The 24,520-nt window shown below is 41.1% G+C and overlaps 1 protein-coding gene across 1 annotated transcript in view; it reads left to right on the top strand.

The window, feature by feature from the left end:
• The first annotated feature begins 1,218 nt into the window (after window positions 1-1,218).
• The window catches only part of LOC126638904 (netrin-4-like), a 48,328-nt gene continuing 25,026 nt past the window's right edge, over window positions 1,219-24,520 (top strand). Inside the window, 3 exon segments of the mRNA XM_050313190.1 lie at window positions 1,219-2,013; window positions 8,284-8,825; window positions 20,197-20,460. Coding sequence (XP_050169147.1) covers window positions 1,938-2,013; window positions 8,284-8,825; window positions 20,197-20,460 — 882 coding nt within the window. The 5' untranslated portion in view covers window positions 1,219-1,937.

Here is a 24,520-nt window from a genome sequence, read left to right as displayed (position 1 = left end):
ATTCTACACCAAAACCTAGCTAAATAACCCTGCCTTACATAAACATTCCCACCCCAAAGGGAAATAAATCTTTCCTTATTCTTCTTTGTATGACCTACATTCTTCAAATCCCTCTAAGGTCTGATCCTGCACACACATGAGCACAAGAATAACCCTGTTTGCATTGGACTCCCCTCGGACCTGCTTCCTCTGTGACACGGAGCAGAAGGTATTGGCATTATATTGATGAGAAACCTGAGGAAAGAGAGAATGAAGAAGTGGGAACACACACCCTGAATTAATTTTGATTTCCTAGGACTGAACACTTTCACCCCCTGATTGCTACATGCTGGAGTCTCTCTGGTTCCCCGGGAGCTTTGTGCTGGAGTCACCAAATCCGACTTCAGGGATTCTGCCAGTGCAGACATCCCAGCTCCTCCAGGCAGTCACAAGTCCCCTCTCTGCCTGGCTTGTCCCAACTACTGCCGTGTCCGGGGTGCGAGGGCCGTGTCCCCAGGGCTCGGGGCAGGTGTCATGTGCCGGGCGGGCTGGCAGAGGGTGCTGCAGGGACAGACGGACGCGGACGCGCACAGAAACACACGGACACACACGGGCTGCTGGAGGGGAGGATGCGGCTACAAAAACAACGCCCGCGACTGAGCCCAACCAGCACCAGCCCGGCCCAAGAGGAGGTGCGGAACGGACCTTAAAAAAAACCCAAAAAACAAACAAACAAAAAAAGGCACACATAAAGCCCAGGAAGAAGATCACATGTTTTAATAATCCCCTTTGCAGGCAGACAGGACTAGAGAACTGCTCGGTTAGGACCGAGAGATGTCCTAAAGGCTGAAGGGAGGCAGAGACAAAACTTGCAGATAACTAACCCGCCCTGGGGAGGGCAGGAACCCCCACCCCCGCCCTAAGCCTTGCTGTAGCAGCAGGAAGGAAGGATTCTCCAGCCCCCTCTCCCTTTCCCCCTCTCGTCTGGGCGCTGGGCATTGCACCTTCATCCCGGGAGAGCAGCCCCTGCCCACGCCTGCCCGCTGCCCCTCCCCGGGACCCGCAGCCCCCGCGTCGCGGTCGGGAGCCGGTCCAGCAGCAGGCACGGCCGGGGATTGCCCGGGAACCGGCCCCGGAGAGCTGGCGTTGGGTTTGTTTTCCACTCCCCTGGCGCTCGCTGTGTGAAGCAAATCCCTTGGAGGTGGGGGAGAAGCGGCTTCCGTGACAGCGGAGGGAGGAGGGAAATAAAATAAAATAAAACAAACCAAAAATAAAAAGGGAGAAGAGCCAGGAAAGCACTTGCTTCTCATCATCTCTCAGGGAGCAAAGCCAGCTCTGCTCTTCTTATGACCCTCTGCTGCAGGGAGCAAAGGGAGAGAAGGTACTGGGGGGCATCTCCTAACAAAGCAGGGTTCAGGCTGCCGGGACCCCCTCGCTACCCGGGGTGGCAGCAGCCTGCGGGAGGTGCGAGGAGGTCGGGAAGGTTGCCAGGGCGAACCCAGGCAAAGCCAAACCGAAGCTCCACCAAAATCAAGGAGCAGGAATGAAAGTTTCGAAATAGCATCCAAAGAAGCGCCAAGGACCGGACCGAGCAGAGCTCTCCGCATCGCATCAGCCCTCGATGGTGCATCCGAGGCGCTGCGTCAGGGATGTGAACGTCCCCTGCCCGCTGCACGGAGAGGGGTAAAGACACAGGAGAGCTTTGTTATTTATTTATTTATTGGAAGCAATGTATGTGTGACACCCAGAAGGCATCTGAGCCCTGAAAAAAAACAAAACCACCTCTGGACCCAAAGGAGAACAAGAAGAATGAGACAGCAGCCTTGACCCCTACACTGAGAGGAAGGTGAGCAGAAAGAAAGAAAGAAAGAAAGAAAGAAAATACAGGAAAGCCATGCAAGCACCAAACCTGTAGATTACTGCAGGTCTTTTTTTGCTTCACTGAGGACAAATATTTTATGACAACCATGCAGCATAAAGGCATCATGCTGATTGTGTTCTTGGAATATTTTATTTCTGGCCATGGGGAAGCAGGTAAGCAAAATAAATCAATATTGCCATTCTGAAACAATTTATCCTAAATTTAATAAGGGGAAATGGGATAGAAATCAGCTGTTTGTTTAAAAAAAAAAAAAAAGTAACCTTTACATCTTTATTTTAGACTGGATTTTTACAAGGAAATTATGTTAGTCAATATATACAAAAGCTTCTTATTCTGTGCATTAAACAGCTTTATAGTTCAGTCTCCTTACAAAAACTTATAGGATGTACAGGTTCATACACCCTTCAAAGAAAAAAGTGTGTTAGTTTTGCAAACAAAAGAAAAGTAAGAGAGAAAGAAAGAGGTAGGTAGATTGAGATATGCTGGATGCTTGTTTTGAGGATGAAACACTGCCTTTCTAGGCAGGACAAGAGTGAAATGACATCTTTGGATAGTATCACTGTAGGAATCTGAATTATTCTCTTATATTACTTAATATTGCATCACTAAAAATCAGAGACACTGTTTAGGAATTCTTATTTATCCAAGACAGTCCATTCATTCATTGTATTCCCTGACTTAATAGTTAACACACAGTGGATGGAATTAAATTAGCATTAGAGAAAATGGATCAGGACAGAAAGAGAAGTTGGTTAGTTGTGTTTGTATGTGTGGCTGTACAAATACACATATGATACAGGAATGATACAGCTGTGTATTTATATAGGGACCTAAAAATACCTGGATTATGATGGAGACAAATTTTTAAAGGAAAGGAAGCATTAGGGTTTTTTTCCTTCTGTTGTGGTTTAATACATTTTTAAATTTAAAAGGGAGAAGTTACAAAGATCATGTCAGAAAAATAAAAATAATTATTGATTAAAAAAACCCCATCCTTGGTGACTTTTCCTTTGAGACGCTGTCTTGGGATCTCTCTTCCTGTACAGGAAAGCGTATCAGTGATTTAAATTTCACCTGTAGGCTCAAAGTATTAGGACAGGAACAACATTCTTCCTGCAGTGATTTGAAAGCAACTAAAGTGCTCAGCTATCCTGCGTGCTCCAGAAAAGGCAGAGACTGATCAAGTATATTCAGCTCAGATTATTCCCTTGCTAGAGCCCTTCTGATAACAGACAGACTTCCACAATGGCAAGAGATATTTTCTGAAAAACTGAAAACAGATCATGAATTTACACTCCTGTCATATTCGTCAGCATCCCACTTGAGAAAAAGGCTGTCTGTCACAGCATGACAGAGAATGAGGGGAGGAGTGCCTTAGTCAAATGTCTTATTTTGGGCATTCCCTGGTTTCCCAGGCTAGGTTATAAGCTCCCTACAAGATGCATATGTTAACACACAGCACAGAAAGGTTACAGAAATGTCTTGTAAAGTTGCTGACACTGTTGCAGAAGGCAGCCTGTTACAAACTAGACTAAATTTGCTCAGCATCCAATTCACTACTTGAAAATAAATCTTCAAGGAAATGCAAGTCCCAGCTGGATTCTTGGAAAGTGAATTTGAAGGGAGGGGGTGTGTTCTGTACAGAGCTAAACTGATTCAGAATAATAGTGTAGGACATGGTGAATAGCAGCAAAACAACTGGATATTGAAAGTGATGCTACTGAGGACTCAATGTCCCTTTAAATAAATATTTGGTGCTTGATCAAAAGGTTGCATATCAGCCTGTGAAAGCACAGGGGTTATGTGTTCATTTTTTATTCCTTTTTTAGAGCTGAGTAGTGTACAGAGAATTACCTTTTTGGCATACTTCCTTAGCCTATACAGTAAACTCCCTTTTCAGCTCTATAGCTGATCCCTCCCGCTCAGAAATGAAACAAATTGATGGGGCAGTTGTATGGGGAGTATGTGAATCATAATATTTGTAGGGAGTACAATATTTTCCTTCTGCCATCCTTGATAGAGAAGACAGTTCAGGTTGTCAAGACTGGCTGCTTAAACTTTAAATTTACTGCCATGAAGGGAAAAAAAAAACCCAAACAAACAAAGAAAACAAAAATACCTTACAGCTTAGACTGGAGCAGACACCTAGGGTTTATACTATAAGATGTGACACTTGGATGATCCTTCCCTTAGTCTTATGAAGGTGGAGATCATTAATCCCTCAAACAGACTCTGCAGTGATCTGAAAACTCTTGCGTACTGAGACACAGCTTGACACAGGACTGATAACAGCTTGGGCTCTTGCTTCAGCCCCAGACCTCCCCATGCAAGCAGTGGCCTCGGGAGCAGCACCTGGGCCAGCTCTCAGCCCAATGGGAGACCTGAAAAAGAGAATGTGATGGGGTCAAAAAAGGCCATTTCTACCATCAAACTTAAAATCAATTGCAGGATCCAGTTATCAGCAAGCTTTGGTTTCAGCAAGCTCATTTGCAGATGAAGCTGTAGGTGCTGGAGCCCACTGGTGCTCCAGAGGGGATGTGGGCAGGCAAACTGCAAGTGGACACAGTGGAAGAGAACCCTGGCCAGGGACCTAATTCTTCTGTCCCTGTCTCAAGTCATGGAGGCACCTTGGTTTCATAGCATGTTCTGACCTTCACCTCTGGGGTGTTTATGAAGGCTGGCTCATTAGCCCCAGTTATCAGGGTTATTTTAGTGCAGAAATACATCAGGCTACTCATATGGATGAAGACTTGCCAAACTTACTAAATGTTGGCCCCGGGCAAACCAAAGGGTTGTACAGCACTTCTGTTGTAACCAGTGTTAAAGGATAAAGTTCTAGGTCTGACTAATAAGAATTTGAGGAACTCATTTCCCCAGGGTGGTTAGCTTTAAAATAAAACTTAAAAGTTTTTGGTTATTAAGAAAAAGCCGAACAGATATATAAAAAGTGAAAAGATATATAAAACAGATATATAAAAAGTGAAATCCAGGTTGGACACTGAAACTACTCCATCAAAAACACAGCAGAAGATGCCCAAAGGTTTTACTGTTTCTCAGATCTGTGAAATTTGCTCTCCTGGGTCACTGCAGGAGAACTGAACACATGAAAACATAAATTTGCATATGGAAAAGAAATAAAAATTCCAATTCAAATCACTCGTGAAATATTAGGCATCTTTCCAGTCCCATCTGGAAGGCTTTTGGATGATACCATGTGACCTTCCTCCTGTTGGGTATCCAATGGGGGGGGTGAAAAGAAACCTGAAAAAAAAATTAAAGCTGTTTTTAGTTAATGTCTACAATGTTCTGTTGCACTACGAGGTTCTGAAGTAAGAAATCTCCATTTGAAATGGTGTCCCAGGAATATCAGTAGTGTGACCTCCCTTGAACTGTGTGATTCCCTAATCATCAGATAACACCACTGCTGGAACACGTGCTGAGCATGTACCATTGACCTGCCACTTTGTGGCACAGCTCCGAGGGACCAGAAAACAAACAAATAAATTAATCATACCATTTATGGAGCCAACCCACCCTCCATGGAATAAAATCTAATCAACTTCATAATAAAATGCAGTGCCTATGCGTAATCAAACTGTTTAGTCCTTTATGAATTATTCAGTGAGTCCTCCTGGCAGTTGGGGTAAGTTGTTTGTTTGTCTGGCTGCTGGTTCTCTGCTGCAGCGGTCTCCCTTTGCTGTCCAGATTCAGCACTTTGTGTTGTTTCCACAGAATCACTGAGTGATGGACAGGCTGCACGGTCCTTGTGGCCAAGTAATGTTCTGCCAATTGATTTCTTTAAATACAAAGCTTTTAATCGACTGCAGATTTGTTTTCCAATCTCTCTCATTCTCTCAAACTCCCTTCTGCTAATTTGCACTTTGTTCTTCTCCCATTTTCCTAATGACACAGCAGTTCAGACAGGAACTGTTTATTGATGTTGCTGCATTAGCAGGCAGAGCAGATAAACCTTCTTGTGACTGGTGTTCAGGAGAACAAACATTTTTTTTTCTTCTCCAGGTTCAGAAAAAAGCAGGTAAAAAACTAAATACAAGGCTAATAGCCCATTTCATTTATGGAAAATACAAAAAGCAGACATTCCCTTTTAAATATGTTTCCTTTTTTGCTTTCTCACATTCTTGTCTGCAAAGCTTCCCCTTATACAGTTTCTTAAATTTAGAACTCCAGCATCCCATTTCCTCTGTGAAAGCTTTAGTGGTGTAAACCATCAATAGAGATGGACTTCCTTTTAATTACATGGTATATTTATCCATAATCATCCATAATCCAATAGCATTTGTAACACGGATCCATTCCCAATAAGAACTAAGTAACCTGACTCTTATTCAGAACTAATGCTCGTTCCAAGCTCAGTTGTAAGACCAGTCCCACTGAAATTCTTGGGAGGCAAAGATGACACCTTTGTGCAGCACTGAGCAAAATCAATTCATATTGAATCTACTTCAAAGACAGAAATTGCTGTGCCTTCTTTATTTCAGTGGTTTTTCCAAACAGTTTGGACATGAACATGATCCTAAATGCCACTTGAAAAGATGTTGTGGAGGCATGCAGTTGTAGCTCATTACATATGTATAAGTATAGATTTATCTTTATTTCTAGAATTCTGCATGACTCAGTGAAATTTACCCTCCAGAGCACATAAAAATTTGTAATTTCAGATGCTCTGCAAAAAGGAGGAAGCTCTAAACAACTTCTGTGGAAACCTGAGTGCTTCTCAGGGCAAAGAGATATTGCAAGGAACCTCTTGGATAAAAATCTCTGAACCTCCTGGTATTCCCCTGTAACTGGAATGATGGAACAAGAAGTTCACAATCAGAATGAAATTACATTGAAATGGCCATCAAGCAGCTGGGATGGTGTGAGGACTTGGTGGAAGATCTCCAGTAGTGCTAAGAATCCACCTGCTCAGTTGAAGGTGGGGAACAGAGAACAGAACCAATAGAGCCAAACATCCCCATCTTCTCTCCATTCCTCTCCAGATGATTTCTGCAACTCCTCATCTCTATGCTGGCACCGGGAGGGCTGGTGGGACTGAGGAGAGGCAGCTTTCATTCCTTTGATCTGAAGACTTTCAGGTGCACATGTAATTCAGGCACTGCTGCCCTCTAAGCTCTGCCAGTCTCCTAGGGTTTCAATAGGATACTAAAAAAATATCTTTGCCAGTAAACCCACTCCAAAGTCCCTTGAAGGTGGCTTTCACCCTAAACTTTCCTTTTGGAAAGAGAGGTGTCAATTTGACACTTTTATAAGTACTTTGAGTACTTCTATAAGAATAAATTGGAGACTCCTTTCTTTGACCTAACTTGATTTTGAAATTAATTTTACCTGAGGAAAGGCTAAATATAAACTGAGTAGGGATTAAAAAATTTTACCTAGAATGTTAAACTAATAGCTGACCTTTGAACTGCTCCTAGATTACCCAGGGTTTATGGTCATCCTATGTTTCATTGGGAGGGTCATTTCCTGTAGGACGTACATCTAGTCATCTGACTTGTGACCTCTCGGATTAGATTTATGACCTTGCAAGGTCAGTCTTTAACTCCTTCTAGAGTGTTAAGTTGCAAAGAGGACATGGTATGTCATTAGAAATCCAGTTTTCTCCAGCATGGTAATAAGGTTTTGGAATGACCTTTAATTCCACTTCACAAGACACTACTGATTTTCCAACAATATTGAGACTTTGTAGTTATCCCAACCTTTTCTTAATTTAGAAATAAGTAAATATATACACTGAAGATACCAAAACTTTGCCAGTATTTGCAAACTTGGCAAACACAATGTAGTAATTTACCTCCATGTCAAGGTATTTAAACGAAAGGTAGACTTGATTTTCAGCTCTGCTATGAATTAACAATTCCCCCTGATCTTATTAGAAAAGCAGTAGAAACTCAACACTGAGTTGTAGAAATACATGCTTTCTTTATGTGTTTTTATGTGTAATTAGTGTCTGTAATCTGCTGGGCAGGAATCATCTCTTTTCTTAATGTATCTACAGTGTACAGTCCAGTTTGACTTTGCTCTCTGATAACAATGAAAATAAATGCATTGAAGAGACTCAGTCCTCCAGTGCAAACCTTTACTGGAGTGAACGTAAGAAATCGCAAAATTTCCCTGATTAAACGTACAATTCAGTAACCAACACAACTGCATTTTCAACAGAAATCAAGGTTAAGCACCATAAGCATCAGTTTCTGAGTTAGCCACCAAACAGAAGGACTAGATTTACTGAGGAACTGCCTCAAAACTTAGTGTGAAAAGATGCAGCAGCTCTCCTTTGAAGGTGTCCTCTTGGATGTCAGTCTGCAGATGAGGACTCCAAACATTTGTATGGTCACCTGCGTTACACCCTGAGAAGTATTTGGGAAGCTCTACTTGTTGTGTTCCTTTTGCCTGTCTTTCAGACCCCACGAGACCACGAGCCTTCCGCTGCAGTGGCCGTGCCTGCAACCCTCCAGTGGGAAACCTTGCCACGGGGAGGACACCAGTCACTCTCACCACGTGTGGCCAGAACAGCACAGAACTGTACTGCTCCTACCCGGAGCAGAACCTCCTCCACCACCCCTCCCACGGCTGTGGGCAGCCTCGCTGCACCAAGTGCAACGCCAACCAGCCTGATAACTCCCACCTCCCTGCTGACATGACAGATGATTTCTTTGCAAACCCCATCTCCTGGTGGCAGTCTGCCCAAGGGGTACACAGGGAAGAAATCCGACTGGACTTCGAAACAGAATTCTACCTGACCCACGTCATTGCTGTGTTCAAGTCACCTCGCCCAGCTGCAATGGTGTTGGAAAGATCCCAGGATTACGGGCAGACTTGGAGGCCCTGCAAGTATTTCTCTCTCAACTGTACAGCTACTTTTGGGCTCCAGGATGATCTCATTGAAGAAGGCTCCATGTGCACTTCCAGGTATTCAGATGCAGTGCCCTGCACCAGAGGAGAGGTAAGCAATAACTGAGGCTTGGACTAAGTTTAATGGCAAACAGGTGAAGAGGGCCTGAAAACCAGAGAGTATGTGCTCAGAGAGATACTGTGCATATAAATTTAGAAAGGTAGCCCATCCCAAAGGGCTTTGTGTTAAGAAAACAAAGTGGAAGAAGAAGAGAAATTATATATCAATGAAAATGAATGGAAATACTTTAACAAATTTATTTTATGAGAGCTTCACAGAATAGGATTAATGTTGCCTAATTGTACACTGTAGATGCCAATAACTGAGCTAGAATTCCAACAAAGTAGACATAGGGAAATACACATCTATAGAGTCTAATTTATCCAAACCATTTTCCTACTCTAAGATGACATGAACTGCATGGTGTTTCACTTTCTTTTCCATATAAATAATTCCTAGGTGATTGGATGACTTTTAAACACATAGTTCCCCTAAGTTTAATGTAGTTTTTCTTACTGGTGATGACTCCTGATTGTATCACGCAGGCTCCAGAAATGAAACTGCTTGGAAGCAGGAAGTGGGAGTGAGCACTAGGCTTCACTATCCAACAATGGAAAAAGCCCCTCCCTTGGTATGAATATTCTGATATGTTATTAAACATATGCAAAAGGATTTTTTAAAAATAAAAGTACAGTTGCTCTGATAAATTCCTCTGACAAGAACATTAACTACTCTTAGTAATCACTCAGTTTAGTTATAATTCCTTTCATTCATCAATCTTGAAACAGTTTAGATGGGAAAGAAGGTAAATATCGCTGGTATCATTTTATAGAGAAGACATAAATGAAAAAAGAGAGATCATAAAATATTCCTACAGTCACAACAGAGGCTGAAGTCTTTTCACTTCCTTTTATTTCCTTCTCTCTTCCTTGGAGAACTCACAATCCTTTTGGTTTCTCTGCCTGGAAGTGATCATGAAGGTTCATCAGTAATACTTTACTGCAAATTAGTCTTAGGGATGATCTGATTGGTCCAGACAGGCTTCAAAAAATCTTGTGTTCTAGCAGTGCACTTCAAAATGCATGTGAAAAGAAACAAGTGTACTATACCTGAGACAGGGAAACAGCAGTAAGGAGAGACTGAGTTCATCCTTGTGCAACAGGCTAAGAAACGTCTCTGCATATTAGAAATCTGGAGCAGATCATCTGACTACTAAACTGTCTTATTTCTGGGAGTAGTAATTCTGCTGGTCAGTTAGGATGATTCATTTAAGTCAAATACATCCAAATATCTTCTGGAGAGGGATTACAATTTGCCACGTCAACACAGAATCTCAGCAAGTAATATAATTCTCCACTCTTGTGTGCCTTCCAATCAAAAATCTGGAAGTACTTTGCAAGATCCAGTTAATGATCTTCAGCACACACACAAGGGTCCTGCTGCCATTTCACAGATGGGGAAAGAGCAGCACAAAAAGGTGAAGTGTTTTGTGGTAAAACAGTACAATTCTGGTCAAGTAAGAGACAGAATGCAGGGTCTGAGGCAAATGCCTTGGCCTTAAATGCAAAACAACTCTTCCTTCTCTAGTACAGTTTCCCTGCTGCCCTGCACTGTGTTGGCTTTTGTGCTTCCTTAACCTTGGGGATTATCATTAAGACCATGTGTTGCTGCTACAACGAATCTGAGAAGTGGATGGCAGAAAATCAAATAATAAAACATTCATCCAACACAAGTCTTTGTTTACAAGTGTCAAAATGATTCTGCCAACTTGGGCAGCAACTACACTGAAGTGAGTATGTGTATACTTAATCAATCTACTCTGTGATAGTAGATGTCAGAAAGCAATATTGACAGTAAGAACAGTCCTATATTTACATGTTATACCCTTGCAGATCCCAAATGCTTCCATGAACATGAATGGAATACATAGAGAGGTCGCTTCCTCCACAGGATGAGTGCTGAAGCTTTAAAGCAGCACACAGGAATCTGTATGGCAACTTAACAGAGAGCAAGACAAGCACTGTTTCACAGCACGTTAATCCAAAGGGATTGTCAGGTCCTGGACAGACTTTACAGAGACCTCTTAATCAATCCATGAAATGTCAGTATTGCAAGGGTGCAGAAGCATCAGTCTTTTCAGGTCAGCAGCATGACACAGCAGATTCTTTTGTGAATTGAAGTAAAGGGAGGCAGAGTGTAGTTATTTAAAGTGATACCTGATCAGATTTGCCTGAGTGACACTGCTACTGTTACTACGAGTCTCACAGGAGCTTTGCCCACGCATCTCAGAACTGCAGCTGTACACCTCATTTTGAAGATGTCACAAATGTCAGCAGGGCACCTCCTCAAACACTGACTCAAGTGACTTGGAAGGCAGATGATTGAATCCCCACCGCTATTTTCTTCAGTGTTCTCTGCTTCTTTTTCACTTCTGACCTGCACAGAATCTTTTACTGATTCTGGCTAAGCCTTGAATTGCTGAGTGGCTCACATTACAAGCTGACAGCTTCTGAAATTATTAAAACTGTTTCAACTTAAATACTAACCAATGCTTGAGATAAATGCCAATTTTCTTTACTGAGTGTGCTGAAGTAATCTCCACCACATGACACTCGGGTTTTTCTTGGGTCTTATTCATTTGGAGAAGAGACACAAGTTCCTTTTTTAACAGGATACAAAAGGAATTGAAAAAAAAAAAAAAGAGATGGCTTACTGAGAACACCTAGGTTTAAAACCCATGCTGGGACACATAATGAAACAAGATTTCAGGTCAACTAGCTTCCAGAACAAAAATGTAGGTGTGAAAGGAGAAGGTGGTAGAGCTGCAGTAACCTCCACACATCTGTAAACTGAGATGCATCTCCCTGAGTCAGCACATTCTGGTGGTCCTCCAAGACCACGAAAGAGTCTTTTCCTGGGAGCAGGGTGGAAACCTTGGCAGAAGAGAAAATTTTAGGAGACAAGAATGGAAGCAAAGACATTTGGATGAGTGATATGACAATGTCACAAGAATATGTATCAATAAGTCAAGGTATATCTCTTGTCTCTGGTAGGTTGTCCCTTATTTTTCTCCTCTGAGAGGGTCACACATCTCCATTCTATCCCAGATAAGATACACCTGAGACAGAATGTGTCAGGCCTTGGAGAACAACTAATGTAGAAATGCAAGGGGATTACTTTCTAATATCTCTTTTCCATTTTCTTTTACTCAAGCATTTATTAAACCCCTTACTCCTATTCAGATCCAGAGTACTTTTGCAGATAGAATCTATCTATCTGAGATCCTAGGATCCCCATCATTAGTTCATGAACTAAAACCAACCACATATTTTTAAGGTCTGTTCATCTACTGTAAGTGCATCTACAGGAAATGCTGGCATGGAGCCTTATGCATCAACTGAGACCTCTTTTACCTACTTGTCCATCTATTTTTCTAACTTGAAAACACTGTACTATATAGTCATGGAGCCTAAAATGAGTCTTCAGGTCAGCTAATACAAATTAAAACTCAAGGCCAAACAGAAGGAGAAATTATCACAACACTGTTCCAGACTTTAGTGTGACTTACAATTCAGACATCATATGGGGTAAACACTGATCAAAATGTTTTCACCTGCATCCTGACACCACGTGTGCTCAAGGATCGAGAGATTAAGAGCATATTTTTAATAAACTGGAATATCAGGAAATGGAAACAAATGTTCTTCTCCACTGAACATGATATTTGCAAGAAAGAAAGTCGTTAGCATGCAAAATGGGGTAGAACACTGACCTGCTCACAGTCACCAGACCCAAAAAGAGACCCTTTCCCTATTGGGTCTAGCTAGTGGAAGGGAGGTTTGAATCAAAGGCTGGTTCATTTATGTGAGTGTCTATGTGACAGATGACACCAATGAAGTGTGATATAATAAACCCATTACTGGAATTCACTGGGGGCTGGAAGAATTGTGTATGCCTGAATTAAGTAACTGGTTCCTATGGCAACATGTTAAGTGTGCCTTGCACAGAAGACCTGTTCATTCTCCGTTTTGTATCCTGTGGTGACCTCTTTAGGGACAGAAGTCCCCAGCAGTGCCTTTTGTCAAAGATGAGTGGACCCTCTTTGTAGCTAAAAGATGTTTAATCACTCTTCTAAACACACTCAGTGAATGCCAGATCAAGACATGTTGTGATGGGACACACTTGTGTCTACTCCAAAAGCCACCAGTTTGTTCAGAGAGAAGCCAAAGTCAACCCTGTGGAAGGCCTTTTCTTATGCACTGACACTGAAGGTCTCTGCTGCTTTTCTCCATCCACAAGGACTTCCTGAGCAGTAGTTATGGCAGAGAGCCATCACTTGCACCCAGACACCAAACCAGGCTGGGAACAGGGCTCTGTGTGGAATGTGTGTGACCCTGTTCCAAGGACCTACAATTTTTGCTGTCTTTCCTCAGGCTTTTCTTTTACTGTATTCATGCCAAACCTTTTGATAAATAGAAGGGCATCCCCTGTGTGGGGCACACACACACACACACACATACACACATACCTCATTAAGTGGCAACATCAATAATTCAAGAGGTCGCCACTGAGGCTTCAGTGACTTCTTAGAGTTCTGATCTCATATGGCAGTGGGGTCACTGAAAAGAAACATGCTCAGCACGTCACAAGGTTGAATTCCTAGTAGCTAAGGTGTAAGGACAGGCTCTTGCACTGCAGTGAAGTGTCCAACAGTCATCAGGACTGGCCTCTGGAAGTTGCATGATGTACATGTTATTCCAGCTTCCAGCCAGAAAGAATTCCAGGAGGGATTAGTCACTAGTGAAGGTAAGTGCCTGATTGTTATGACTAGGGCTGTCTGTTCAGCATTTCCTTTAACTTGAACTGTGGAGCAGATTGAATGCAGAGGCAAGCTGAGAGGAAGCAGTTAACACCAGCAGTGTAAACAAGCAGACAGCACCGCCAGGCCCTGCTTCCCTGGAGGAAGAATTAAGGCAAGGATTTGTCTCTGAAGGGAATTTGAACTGATGAGACTAGTCCAGCAATCCCATCCCTGGCAAGCAAACCTGAGGAGGGCACCAAGTGTCCTTCTCTGACCTGGTTTGTAATTAGCCATGTCAGAAACATGTGGAACATGATAAACCAGCTAGAAAGATGCAGCAGTGGTTTTTTAAGCATTGTTTCTGCATTTTGTGCATTTTCTGAACATTGAAGGCAGTAGATAGTAAATTATTTTTTCTTCTCACTCTGTTTCATAAAACCTTAATGGAGTTGCAGCCATTACTTTTTTTTTTCCCCCAAGTCTCAACTGTGAAAAAAATTACTGGCTGAAATGCTATAATCTAAGTAATTTATTGTTGTAAGTTTTAAACTCCAGGCAAAAGAACATTTAAATGTTTACTCTACAGTTGGCCACACATCACTGTCATGGTGAGATTATACACTTAGCTAAGTCTGTTCATGTATAAGATTTCAGCCAAGACCTAGAGATATAAGTGGCTCCACTTAAGAGAAATGGATGCTCTCCCATGAGAACACAGATTGGTTGACATGGGTTGACACTGATGGTGATGGGTTGTATTAACTTTCCCTGACAATTTAGCAAACAGTGAAATGAGTCTCCTCTTTCTCAATCCAGTTCCAAGTCAGGCTGTTGCATCACAGAACTCCTTCACCATTTCAGAGCCAGGACCACTCCTCATAACAAAAAAGGACAGTGCACTTTGTGGGAGCATGGAAATGTTCTCACACCCCCCATGAGGTGCTGCTATGTAGAGTGGAAGGAGTTTTGCCCATTCCCTGTACACAAACTGAAAGCTGAAGGGTTTTGAGTCAAATAATCTCCAACTGTCTTGAAAGAGGATCCTCCTCCTTCCTGCAACCCTTGCCTTTCTACACAGATGTGCATCTGCAGAGAACCTGGACTTGCAGAATGCAATTTGTCTGAAGAAGAGAAAAAGTCTGTATGGCTCTTCAGATTTGTCTGTCTAACTTCAGTTGTGCCATTCATATTGGCAGCACTGCCTAAATATTCATATTAATGCCACACTGACTGGATTACTGAAATAACCTCAAAGCAAATGCAAACTGAAAGGACATAATCTCTTTCTGATTTGGAGAATACAGAATGAATTCAAGATGCCATTGTCTTGGTAGTAGCTGAGTTTACCCAGATCAAATAAATTAAAAAAATGAAATACACAATTATTTCTTTAACAAACTATCATGTTCTATACTGGCTTTCAAGTTTTCTTCTCTGGAAGGACAGAAAAGCAGTGGATCTTGACTAAAAAGCACTATTCCATGGTTTGTAAGAATGGACCTTCTAATAGCTAAGAGAATAGCTAGATTTTGTGCTCCAAAGAGTAAATCAGGAAGAGGGCTACCTCTTAGTTAGGACTACTGTACCACAAGATGGAAGTCAAGGGGCTCCATCAAATAAATCAGAGGATATATGCCAGTGGGTAGGAAAAATTCAGAGACAATTGTTTACTATTCCTTTAAGAAAAAAATCAACTCACATGAAATCTCTTAATGAAGAGGATTTAGAGCTGATGAGAGTTTTTATTGCAGCTTCCTTCTGGTGGACCTAGTATAAGCACACAGACATTTCTGACTTCATTAACCTGATTGAGTGCAACGTGATCAACATAGCTTAAGGATTATTTGTAATATCAAATTCTTGTTCTGCACAAGGATCTTCTTTTGTAGGAGGCCATGCATTGGCACTGCCCTCCATTTATGATTCATGTTCCTTGACCTCAGGCTATGAGATTGCAAGGGGGAACCTTTGTTGTGTCCACATCTTTTCTGACTAATACTGGCTGGAAGATCAGGTTAAGAAAACAGAATTAGATGCATCAAGAATGGAGAAGCAAAACCTATGGCAAGAAATCAAAAATTTGAGACACTGTCTCCGGAATGAAGATGATCTCCTGATTGGTGATAAAACAATGTGAGGCTGTGCCAACTTACAGCAAAACCAAACCTCTAACAGTGGCTACCTTTCTTTAGCTTTGCACATTTACAGCATTCTCCAGACATTCTTGCTCTTAGAAAAGCCAGGGGAGGACAGGGTAGACCTTTTGAGGTGCAGCTGATTGACTTCTGAAAATGAGAATGACAAATATGCGCTTGATAGCAGATATGCAGATAAAAGTGGATGTCCTACTCAGCATTCAGCTCCAGTGTCAGCTCCTGATTGTAAGGGAAACTGGGGATCTAGGATGCACTTCCACAAAGGGTTAAACTATAGAGGTGCTGAACACCCTCAGCTTCCACTCAAATCAGTGGAAGTGGAAAGATTTCTAGGGTGTTCCTTAGCAGACCCAACCACCATTAGATTTTCTTCTGCAGCTGTGCACATGCTACTTTTGTGCAGCTGCAAACTGATGTTTGGGGAAACAACTGGGAGGCTTCAGAGCACTCTCTTACAGTAAAAAAAAAAAGAACAGTGCTTGATATCAGATAGAGATTTAATTAAATGAGAAATAACTTCACAGTGAACATCATGGGAAGCTCTCTTCAAAACTTGCATCTTAATTAAAAGAAAACACTTCTTTTTCATTATACCCTCTTCATGTCTTTTACATGAGTATAACGGAAAACTGAAAATTCACACAGTATCTCTAGGAAATGAAAAGCAGTAATATTTATGCCTTTCTGCAAAAGGCAGAAGTCAAATGTCTGTGTATAGAAGGAATCTGCTTCATAAGCGTTAGAAATATAAACCTTGTGAACTCAAAAAAAAAGGAATAAATAACACAGTGAAAAGGTGGAATGTCTCTTCCTACAGCTCATGACTCTAGGAGTTTAGTAATACTTTGATCCATTTGCAATCTAATCTTTAAAATATTTACACATTAATGGTTGTGACTGCTAAACTCTTATCTTTTACCTACACTTATTAAAACTGCATGTGTTGAACATCCATCTCCAGGGATTCTCAGATAATTTTACAGATACAAATTTACTAATCTTCCTCCTATTCCACAAAGTACCTGAATACCTGTATCCCATTAACAAAAAAAACCAAACCAAAACAAAACAAACAAAACAAACAAACAAAAACCAAACCAAAACACAAAAATATATAAAACAGACTCCTCCTATTTCTGCTGGCAATCCAGAACAGTATGAGGCCCTAGTTGGTTGCTGAAAATTATACTGAACAATCATGCTAGGGATGTGACCAAACAGTTGCATTCCCAACTCTGTATTTTGGGTAAAGTGACAACATCTCCTTTTTTACAGGAATAGATTTCTTCCCTGAATCATATAGAATTATCAACCAATATATACAGCCACCACCAATCTGTCTCTTAATTTAGGATCCATTTCTCCTTAGGGAACTATAAACCCAAATACATTTATGGAAAAATAATTCAGGGCTTGTAAGATGAAACACCAGTTCTTTTCAACAAATTTATCCCACTCTAGAATTATTTGAATCAACATATAAAGTAGACTAATAAGGATAAATTATAGATACTAATCTGTTTCTCAAGAATTATTGTTTTTAACAGTGGGGCAATACATAAGTTAAGCAAGATCAGATGACTGGCACTTTAATGTGAGAAGAAACATCCAATCAAATATCAAATATTAAAAATTAGGCAGGAGATAGTGATTGCAATATACTCTTCCCTGTGCTCAAGGGTTTTAACCATCAATATTTAAAGGAGAATGTGACATCCAGAAGAGAAGAAAGAGGGAAATCCCATTTTCCAGTTTTATGCATATATGAAATAGCACTGCTAAACTGATTTAATTATGGAATAAAACTGCTATCTTTGTGCAAAATGCAGCTCATTTAAACACAGTTCTATTTGCACTACACATCTACTCTGACTTCGCTGGTACAAAATGTCTTTATTTAAACAAGTCCTCAGTATCTTTGATTTTTACAAAGTTAAGGAAGGTTAATTCCTTAGTGCTTGTTGAACTCAAGAAGAACATATAAGTGCCAATCCCAAAAGACCTCACTGGTGTTATGTCACCCACATCAGATCTTTAACACTTAACAAGACTTGCCTTGGGAGAAATAAGGACAAACAAATCCAGTGTTACCACTGAGCCTATTCTAGACAGAAATGTGTCATAAATTAATCATACAAGCAAACTCTTGTACCTCAGCTGGAAAGGAATACTGTTTTTTCTTAAAAGGATGCCACAATCCCTGTGGGACTTCCAGGCTATTAATGTCTCTACTCACAAATGATGTTCAGTATTCTAAGGGGAAATGGAAAATGCCAAAGCAACTCCCCTCAAGAGATGCAGGGCCAGAAATGAAAATATTTGCAAAACAATAAGCCCATAGGAAACCAAACCTTTTTCCAAGCTGTCAAGCAGAGAAACAAAAAACAATTCAGCTCTGTGAAAGCAAATGGCCCTATGCTGAGAGAAGAGCACCCAACAGCTGTTCTTTTTCTAAAGAACTCAGTGCTATCTGAATGCCAGTTATGACATAGGGAGGAGAATTTCACAGGGACTTTTAACCACTCTTTGAGATCTCTGACCTTAGCAGACTCTGAAGAACTATTCCATCCAGTTCACTGTCTTGGTCTTAGTTTAACTGACCACATGGGAGGAATATGTGTGTGCCTGTACTTGACCAACTGATCAGGACTCTGAGAAACCATTCCACCTTTGTGTGGTCCACAGGGGACTGGGAAGAAGGAGAGAGGGTTCGTATAATGTTTTCCACAAAAAAAAAAAAAAATTAGGATTAGGGGAACTGGACAGAAGAGATTTGGTCTTTGCCCTGTGAATCCACCAGTAAGAGAAATGCTGGGCACCTGAACAAAATAAAACGATCCATTTGCTTGTGGTTCCATTGACCAGGGGAACGTAGATAATGGGGTGGAAAGGCCTGGGTTATTTTGTCATGGCTTCATTGCTCAAACAAGAAATTATGGGCACCTCTGATCTCACCAAGCAGGGTTGTTTGCAGCTTTGGAAGCAGCTGACGATATAAGAGAATTAAAAGAAAAAAAGGAACAGAGTTTACAAAATAGAAAATGCTGGGGAAAGGCAGGAACGGTACCACTGCCTTTGCTGTGGTACTGCCAGGTGTAGCTCTGTGCAAAGCCTGGCAGCTGATTCTGTCAGCTCAAGGGTTTTTGTCTCCCCATGTGCCATCAACATGCAGCAGAACTATCTTCTAGGCATGTACCACAAGCTCTGCTTTTCGGTTCCTGTGAGCAAAAAGGAGCAAGAGTATTTTACATGCTGCAAGTATTTAAATTGGTCAGTTCACTGGGAATAAAGAAAAGGAAAAACAGAGAGGAAGAGGGAATCCCTATGGAAACAAAGCTTTAACTCCACTAGCACTAACGGAGTGAGTCAGACGGACACTGTGACCACTTATGAAGCAGGGCCAAGGAATCCCAAAGGCAAGTGCCTCTGCCATGATGGAAAAGCTCAAGCAGAGGTGAAAACAGCTCTCAAATTGGATTTTGCACATCTAAGCCTGGGAATAGTGCAACCAGTTCTCCAGTTCACTGGCAAAGACTGTGGTGCAGCCCTTCATGATCAACCTCTTCCAAAAGCAACAGACACAAGAACATCCTGAGAGATAGAGAAGGGTATAATGGTTACATGTTCTTAGAACATATAGAATTAGTACCTCTTCTACTGCCAAAATATGACAGTCACTGTTATAAATTAGAACTGTGATGCTCAAAACTGAACTGTTGCTGCTCTAGAAAATTATCAAACAACAAAATGCTGTGACAAAAGGATAACAACCTGCAGACAGCCAGTAGGCACAAAGCACCTTTGGTCCTTTAGTGATCTCACTGCACTGTAGCTGCTTCTAAGGAACAAGTCACCTAATTTGTTTACAAAGAGAGGGCTCTCCATGCATACTCACTCTAAGCCAAGTTGTGTTTTCTAGCACGTAGTTCAAATGACAAAGTAAAAATTCTGAATACAGTTTCCACTTCTTTCACAGATCCCCTTAGTGCCTGAGTTTACCCAACTCTAGAAATCACACTAAGGCCATGCTTCTAAAATTATTTCAGAAATTTGGATAGCATTAGCACTGCATTTATGTCAATAAACCTTGGATTTCTCAGAGTGACACTGTTGTCACTTGGTACAGGAAAACAAGGAATTAACCCTCCCTCAACAAGGTACCACATGTTGGCTGAACTGCAAGAAGTGACAGGGCTCAGTAACCCCAGGGAGAGATGTTTAAACTAAGACATTTCCTATCTCACACCTGAGATGGGATGAAAGCAGGTACGCAATCACTTGCTGTGGTTTGGTCAGGTGGTGGTAACTCAGCTGTGATGCTCTGAGGTCAGCCACAGACCCACAGCTGATTACACAGAGTCATCTAAATAGGAATTATTACTTTTTCCTGAACACTGTTTTGGGATATTTGCTGCGTATGCAGAGTCCTATATCTGTTCTGGGATGTGTATGTTCTACCTTTCAGGTGATTTATCGTGCCTTAAGTCCGGCCAACAAGATCGAAGACCCCTATAGTCCTGAGGCTCAAGATCTCCTGAAACTCACCAACCTCCGGCTCCTTTTGTTAAAAAGGCAGGAATGTCCATGCCATGGTTCAGGATTGGTAGAGAAACCTCAGAGGTTTGCCCACTATGCTATTTATGACCTAATCGTCCGGGGCAGCTGCTTTTGCAATGGGCACGCAGAGGAATGTGAGCTGGTCAACAGGACGGGAGTCGTGGACAACATGGTGAGTTCCAGACAGTCACCAACCACCTAGACTTGCTACTTGCTTCTGCTGTCTCAGCCTGATTGTATATTTTGTGCATGACCCTGTCCCAGCCTCCCTAAGCCTATCTAAGAAAAGGGCATCACTCTCAATCCACATTAGCGAAACCTACACCACTCTAGGAAAATATTTCCTACAATCCTTTCTGCAGTGCCATGAATATCAATTTCATTGCTAAAAACTCTGGACTCAAGATACCTGTAAGATGGAAAGGGCCTTTGTAATTAGAACAGAGATCCAATCCCTAATATAATGAATGAAATCTCCTACCTATATGACTACACAGAACTGAACAAATATCTTTGATGCAAAATCTGCCCTGACCAGAATTTCAGTGTCAGATTTCAAATCTTGTATTTTCCAAGTTTGTGAGACATGAGCAGTTCTGTCATACTTCGGGTATCAGCCTTCACTCATAGGTTTTCAACCTTCTGTGTTCTTGTTACTTTCACTACATAGACAGCAGAGTTCAGGATGTGAAAATAATTTCCATACCACCACTCTTTTCTCCATGCATCTTTAAATCAGGTAGAATTTTTTTAAAGTAAAATTATTCTATAGTACTATGACCAGCCCTGTGAGTTTATTCTTTTATATGTGTTTGACCCTGGATGTGCAGGAGATGGGAGGTGTGTTTGTATGCACACAAAGAAGTTGCCATTCAGAGGGAATGACTGCTGTCTCCTTTTTGATTTAGCTTCAAGGATTATGTAGAGAAATGTAATAACAGTCACAGGAAGATTAGGATAATCAAATATCCAGGTACATCTAAACACATCACTGACAGAATTCAACCCACTTTAAACTAGTCAATGGCTCCACTGGTTCCAGAAGGCAGTCTGTCTCTGTGTTGGGTTTCGAAAACCCAAATAACCCTTAGAACTTTAGTCCCTGGTGCACTCTGACATAACAGTCTTAAGAAAAACATCCTAAGATAATTTCTGTCCCTTTAGAAATATGGTACGCTTGATATTTTGGTGTATTTTACTTTGAAATGTGTAATCTTTGTCTTCCTTTCAACTTTTCTATGTTCAGAGGTAGATATTGTAAGATAATTAGAACTGTATGACTTTCACAATACTTTCAAAATCATTCTGAATCTCTTCCATCTGTGGGATAATTTCAAGATTCAGCTACACTAAGTGATACTATCAGATTCAGATGATGTGGACTCACTGAAACCATAACTGTGTTGAGAAAAGCTGTTTAAAGAGTGCATCCTCCCTACTGCAAACTATTAAATATACACATAGTGAAATCAAATAGATGAATAACTTGCTAAATGAATACAGCTGGTAGAAAAATAAACATTCTGCCCTTCCAAAAAGGGAAACACAATATTGTGTATATCACTGGCATAAGCACTGTAAACTATGACTGGATATTTTTTCCCACTGGTCACAAGGGAATAGAATCTCCTTTTGCCATCAATGACTTCACAGGGCAGAAGGTGAAATAGTTCTGAAGAACTGCACTTCATGAGTGACTCATGTCCCAGGAGACAAGAGGGTGGATGTAGCACATGATTCACACAGTCTTTGCCTAAGCAAATCTTTGCCTAAGCAGGGGTTCAAAGACAGAAAAAGTAAGAAAAGCTTTCCAGAGCTTTAACTCCCTCTAGAATCCCAGATGAGGCCTGGAAAAGACCGTAAGTGAACTGTTTGGAGTCCTCACATAACTGCATGATCAAGCACACCGACACCATTCACTGGTAGAGGCTTGTTGAATTAGATTTTTAAAATTTCTGATGAAGGGGAATCAAACCCTCAGTTGTTCCAATCCTGACATTTTGAAAGCTCTTCTGTAGTGCCTGCCTAAATAATCTCTGCTGCAAATCAAGGTGATTCTTTCTTGTCCCCTCTCCCTCAATGTCACGGAGAGCTGTTGTTCCTGATCCTGCAGATACGACTGGAAAGCTCTTACCATGTCCTTCCTTAGGTTCTCTTTTTTGTACTAACCAGAAAAATGTGAAACCTTAGGTGGTCAAAATTTAACATTCTACACACAGGTCATACAAGCATGGAGTAAAGATGATCATGGTATTGTGCTCCTCATTTCTGTGCTTTAGTCATGACACCCTAGCTCTTTCTAAATACACAATGACAGTCCACCCCTGGAATAGCCAGGTTCCTGGATCCTTTTACCGTTTATCTAATACTTACCAATAATGATATTGTAATGTTCAGGGTTTGTTTACACGGGCAGCATGAGGGAGTTTATGTGTGTAACTTTGCATCTTACAATACAGTAATCTCCTTGCCCACATGCTTGAGGAAAAGGCCTTTGTTGCTGAGGAGTGAACACCAATGACCAGTTTCTATCAGCCAAACTACACTGCAAAAAAATCTCTGTCATTCTGCAATTTCTTGGCAGAGGGAAGGTGCTCTACTTTCAGTCAGATGGTGACTGAAACAGGGTGTGGAAAAGAGCTGTTAGAAACAAACACTGCACATCCAGAAATAATTTGATTTATTCCACTGCCCATATCTAATATTTAATGTACACATGGGCCAAGAAAGTCTCAAGACACACAGTTTGTAACGTGGCTGGTATAGGTGATGTCACAGAATGAAGGCGGAGCAGCTTCATGTTTCCTAGGCTGCTGTCAAGTAATTAAATAAAATACTGGAAAAATACAGACCTCCACAGCAAGGCTTAAGTAATATGAGTTTCAGCCTCTTAAAGAGTTCAGAGTCCTCCTATGATGCATTTCTCAGTAGTTCACAAAAACAAAAGCAGTTTCACGTAGAAAACAACTGTAATTTTTTGCCATGGGACAGGCCCAAAACCTGAGATCATTCTGCACTTAGGTCTTGAAAAAGACATGACTGTGCTAACTTGTAAATCTGCTCTTCTTAGTCATGACAGAAATCTGTTCCAGTTGTAGTACCTCTAACACTGCTAGACCATGGGCTAAATAATGCAGAAAACTACAGCAAATTTCTTGACACTTTTCAACCAACAGTTTTCAACACCATTTTTGGGGGACTGGATGATCTATGATTACTAGATGATCTGTCAGTGATCAGTTTATCTGTGGATCTGTCAGTTCAGTCATGACAACCCAGTCAGTGTCTGGCTTCTCCGCTGAGGCTGCCAGTAAGAAATGCAGCTCTATGAGAAGAAATGTCTCAGATGTCCCAGTGTCATAGCAACAAATGAATACAAGAAAACTGAAGATTGTAAACCAACATCCAAATGCTGCATCATTCCTCATAGCTTGAAATCCTGCATAGTTTCGTGCATATTTTCTCTGGTCATAAATTTGTGAAAATACAGTGAGATTCAAAGGAGACCCATAGGATCCAAGGAAAATGTTCTCTGACTTCTTTTTTCTAGCAGCAAACCAGTAATAGTTACTCTATCAATGTGGGTTTTTAAAAAAAAAAAAAAAAACACAAAAACCAAACAAAAAAAACCAAACAAAAAACCCAAACAAAACCAACCAACCAACCAAAAAAAAAACAAGCCATGCACCCACCTCGACACAACTAATCTCATTTCCCTTATGAACTACTGAGAATATCATGTCAGAAAGGAGGAAAACTGTGAGAAATGAAGACGGGATCTGTAAACAATGGGCAAGAAACTTCTAGACAAACATATCTTGAATTTGGGGTTTGTTGCTATTGACAGTGATGTTTTCTTGGTTTCTATTTAACTTTCCTCAGACCAAAAAAAAGACAGTGATGTCATTCTACCTTACTTAAATAGTTTCTTCTGGTAGCTAAGAACACAATTCTCCTTTATGAATAGTGCAGCCTGCATTATTCAAACCTTTTCAAGTAGCTTCTCTGTCAGTAAGGGAAATTATTGAGATTGCATTTTGCCACAGAAACTACAGAGCAGCATGTACTTTTAAATGGAGGGCACCAATATGCCAGGACCTGGCCACCTGAATACATCTACTCTTCTACAACTGGATGCAAAGGAACATAATCCTGTTCCAGGTATTGCTGTTGTAGGATGTACAAAGTTATGTGTTCCTCTGAAGTGAATTATTTCTTTATCAAGTTCCAAC

This window comes from Myiozetetes cayanensis, unplaced genomic scaffold, assembly GCF_022539395.1.
Source record: "Myiozetetes cayanensis isolate MyiCay16 unplaced genomic scaffold, myiCay2020 scf18, whole genome shotgun sequence".
Classification (NCBI taxonomy): Eukaryota; Metazoa; Chordata; class Aves; order Passeriformes; family Tyrannidae; genus Myiozetetes; species Myiozetetes cayanensis.
This window is presented reverse-complemented; position numbering and strand designations above follow the sequence as displayed.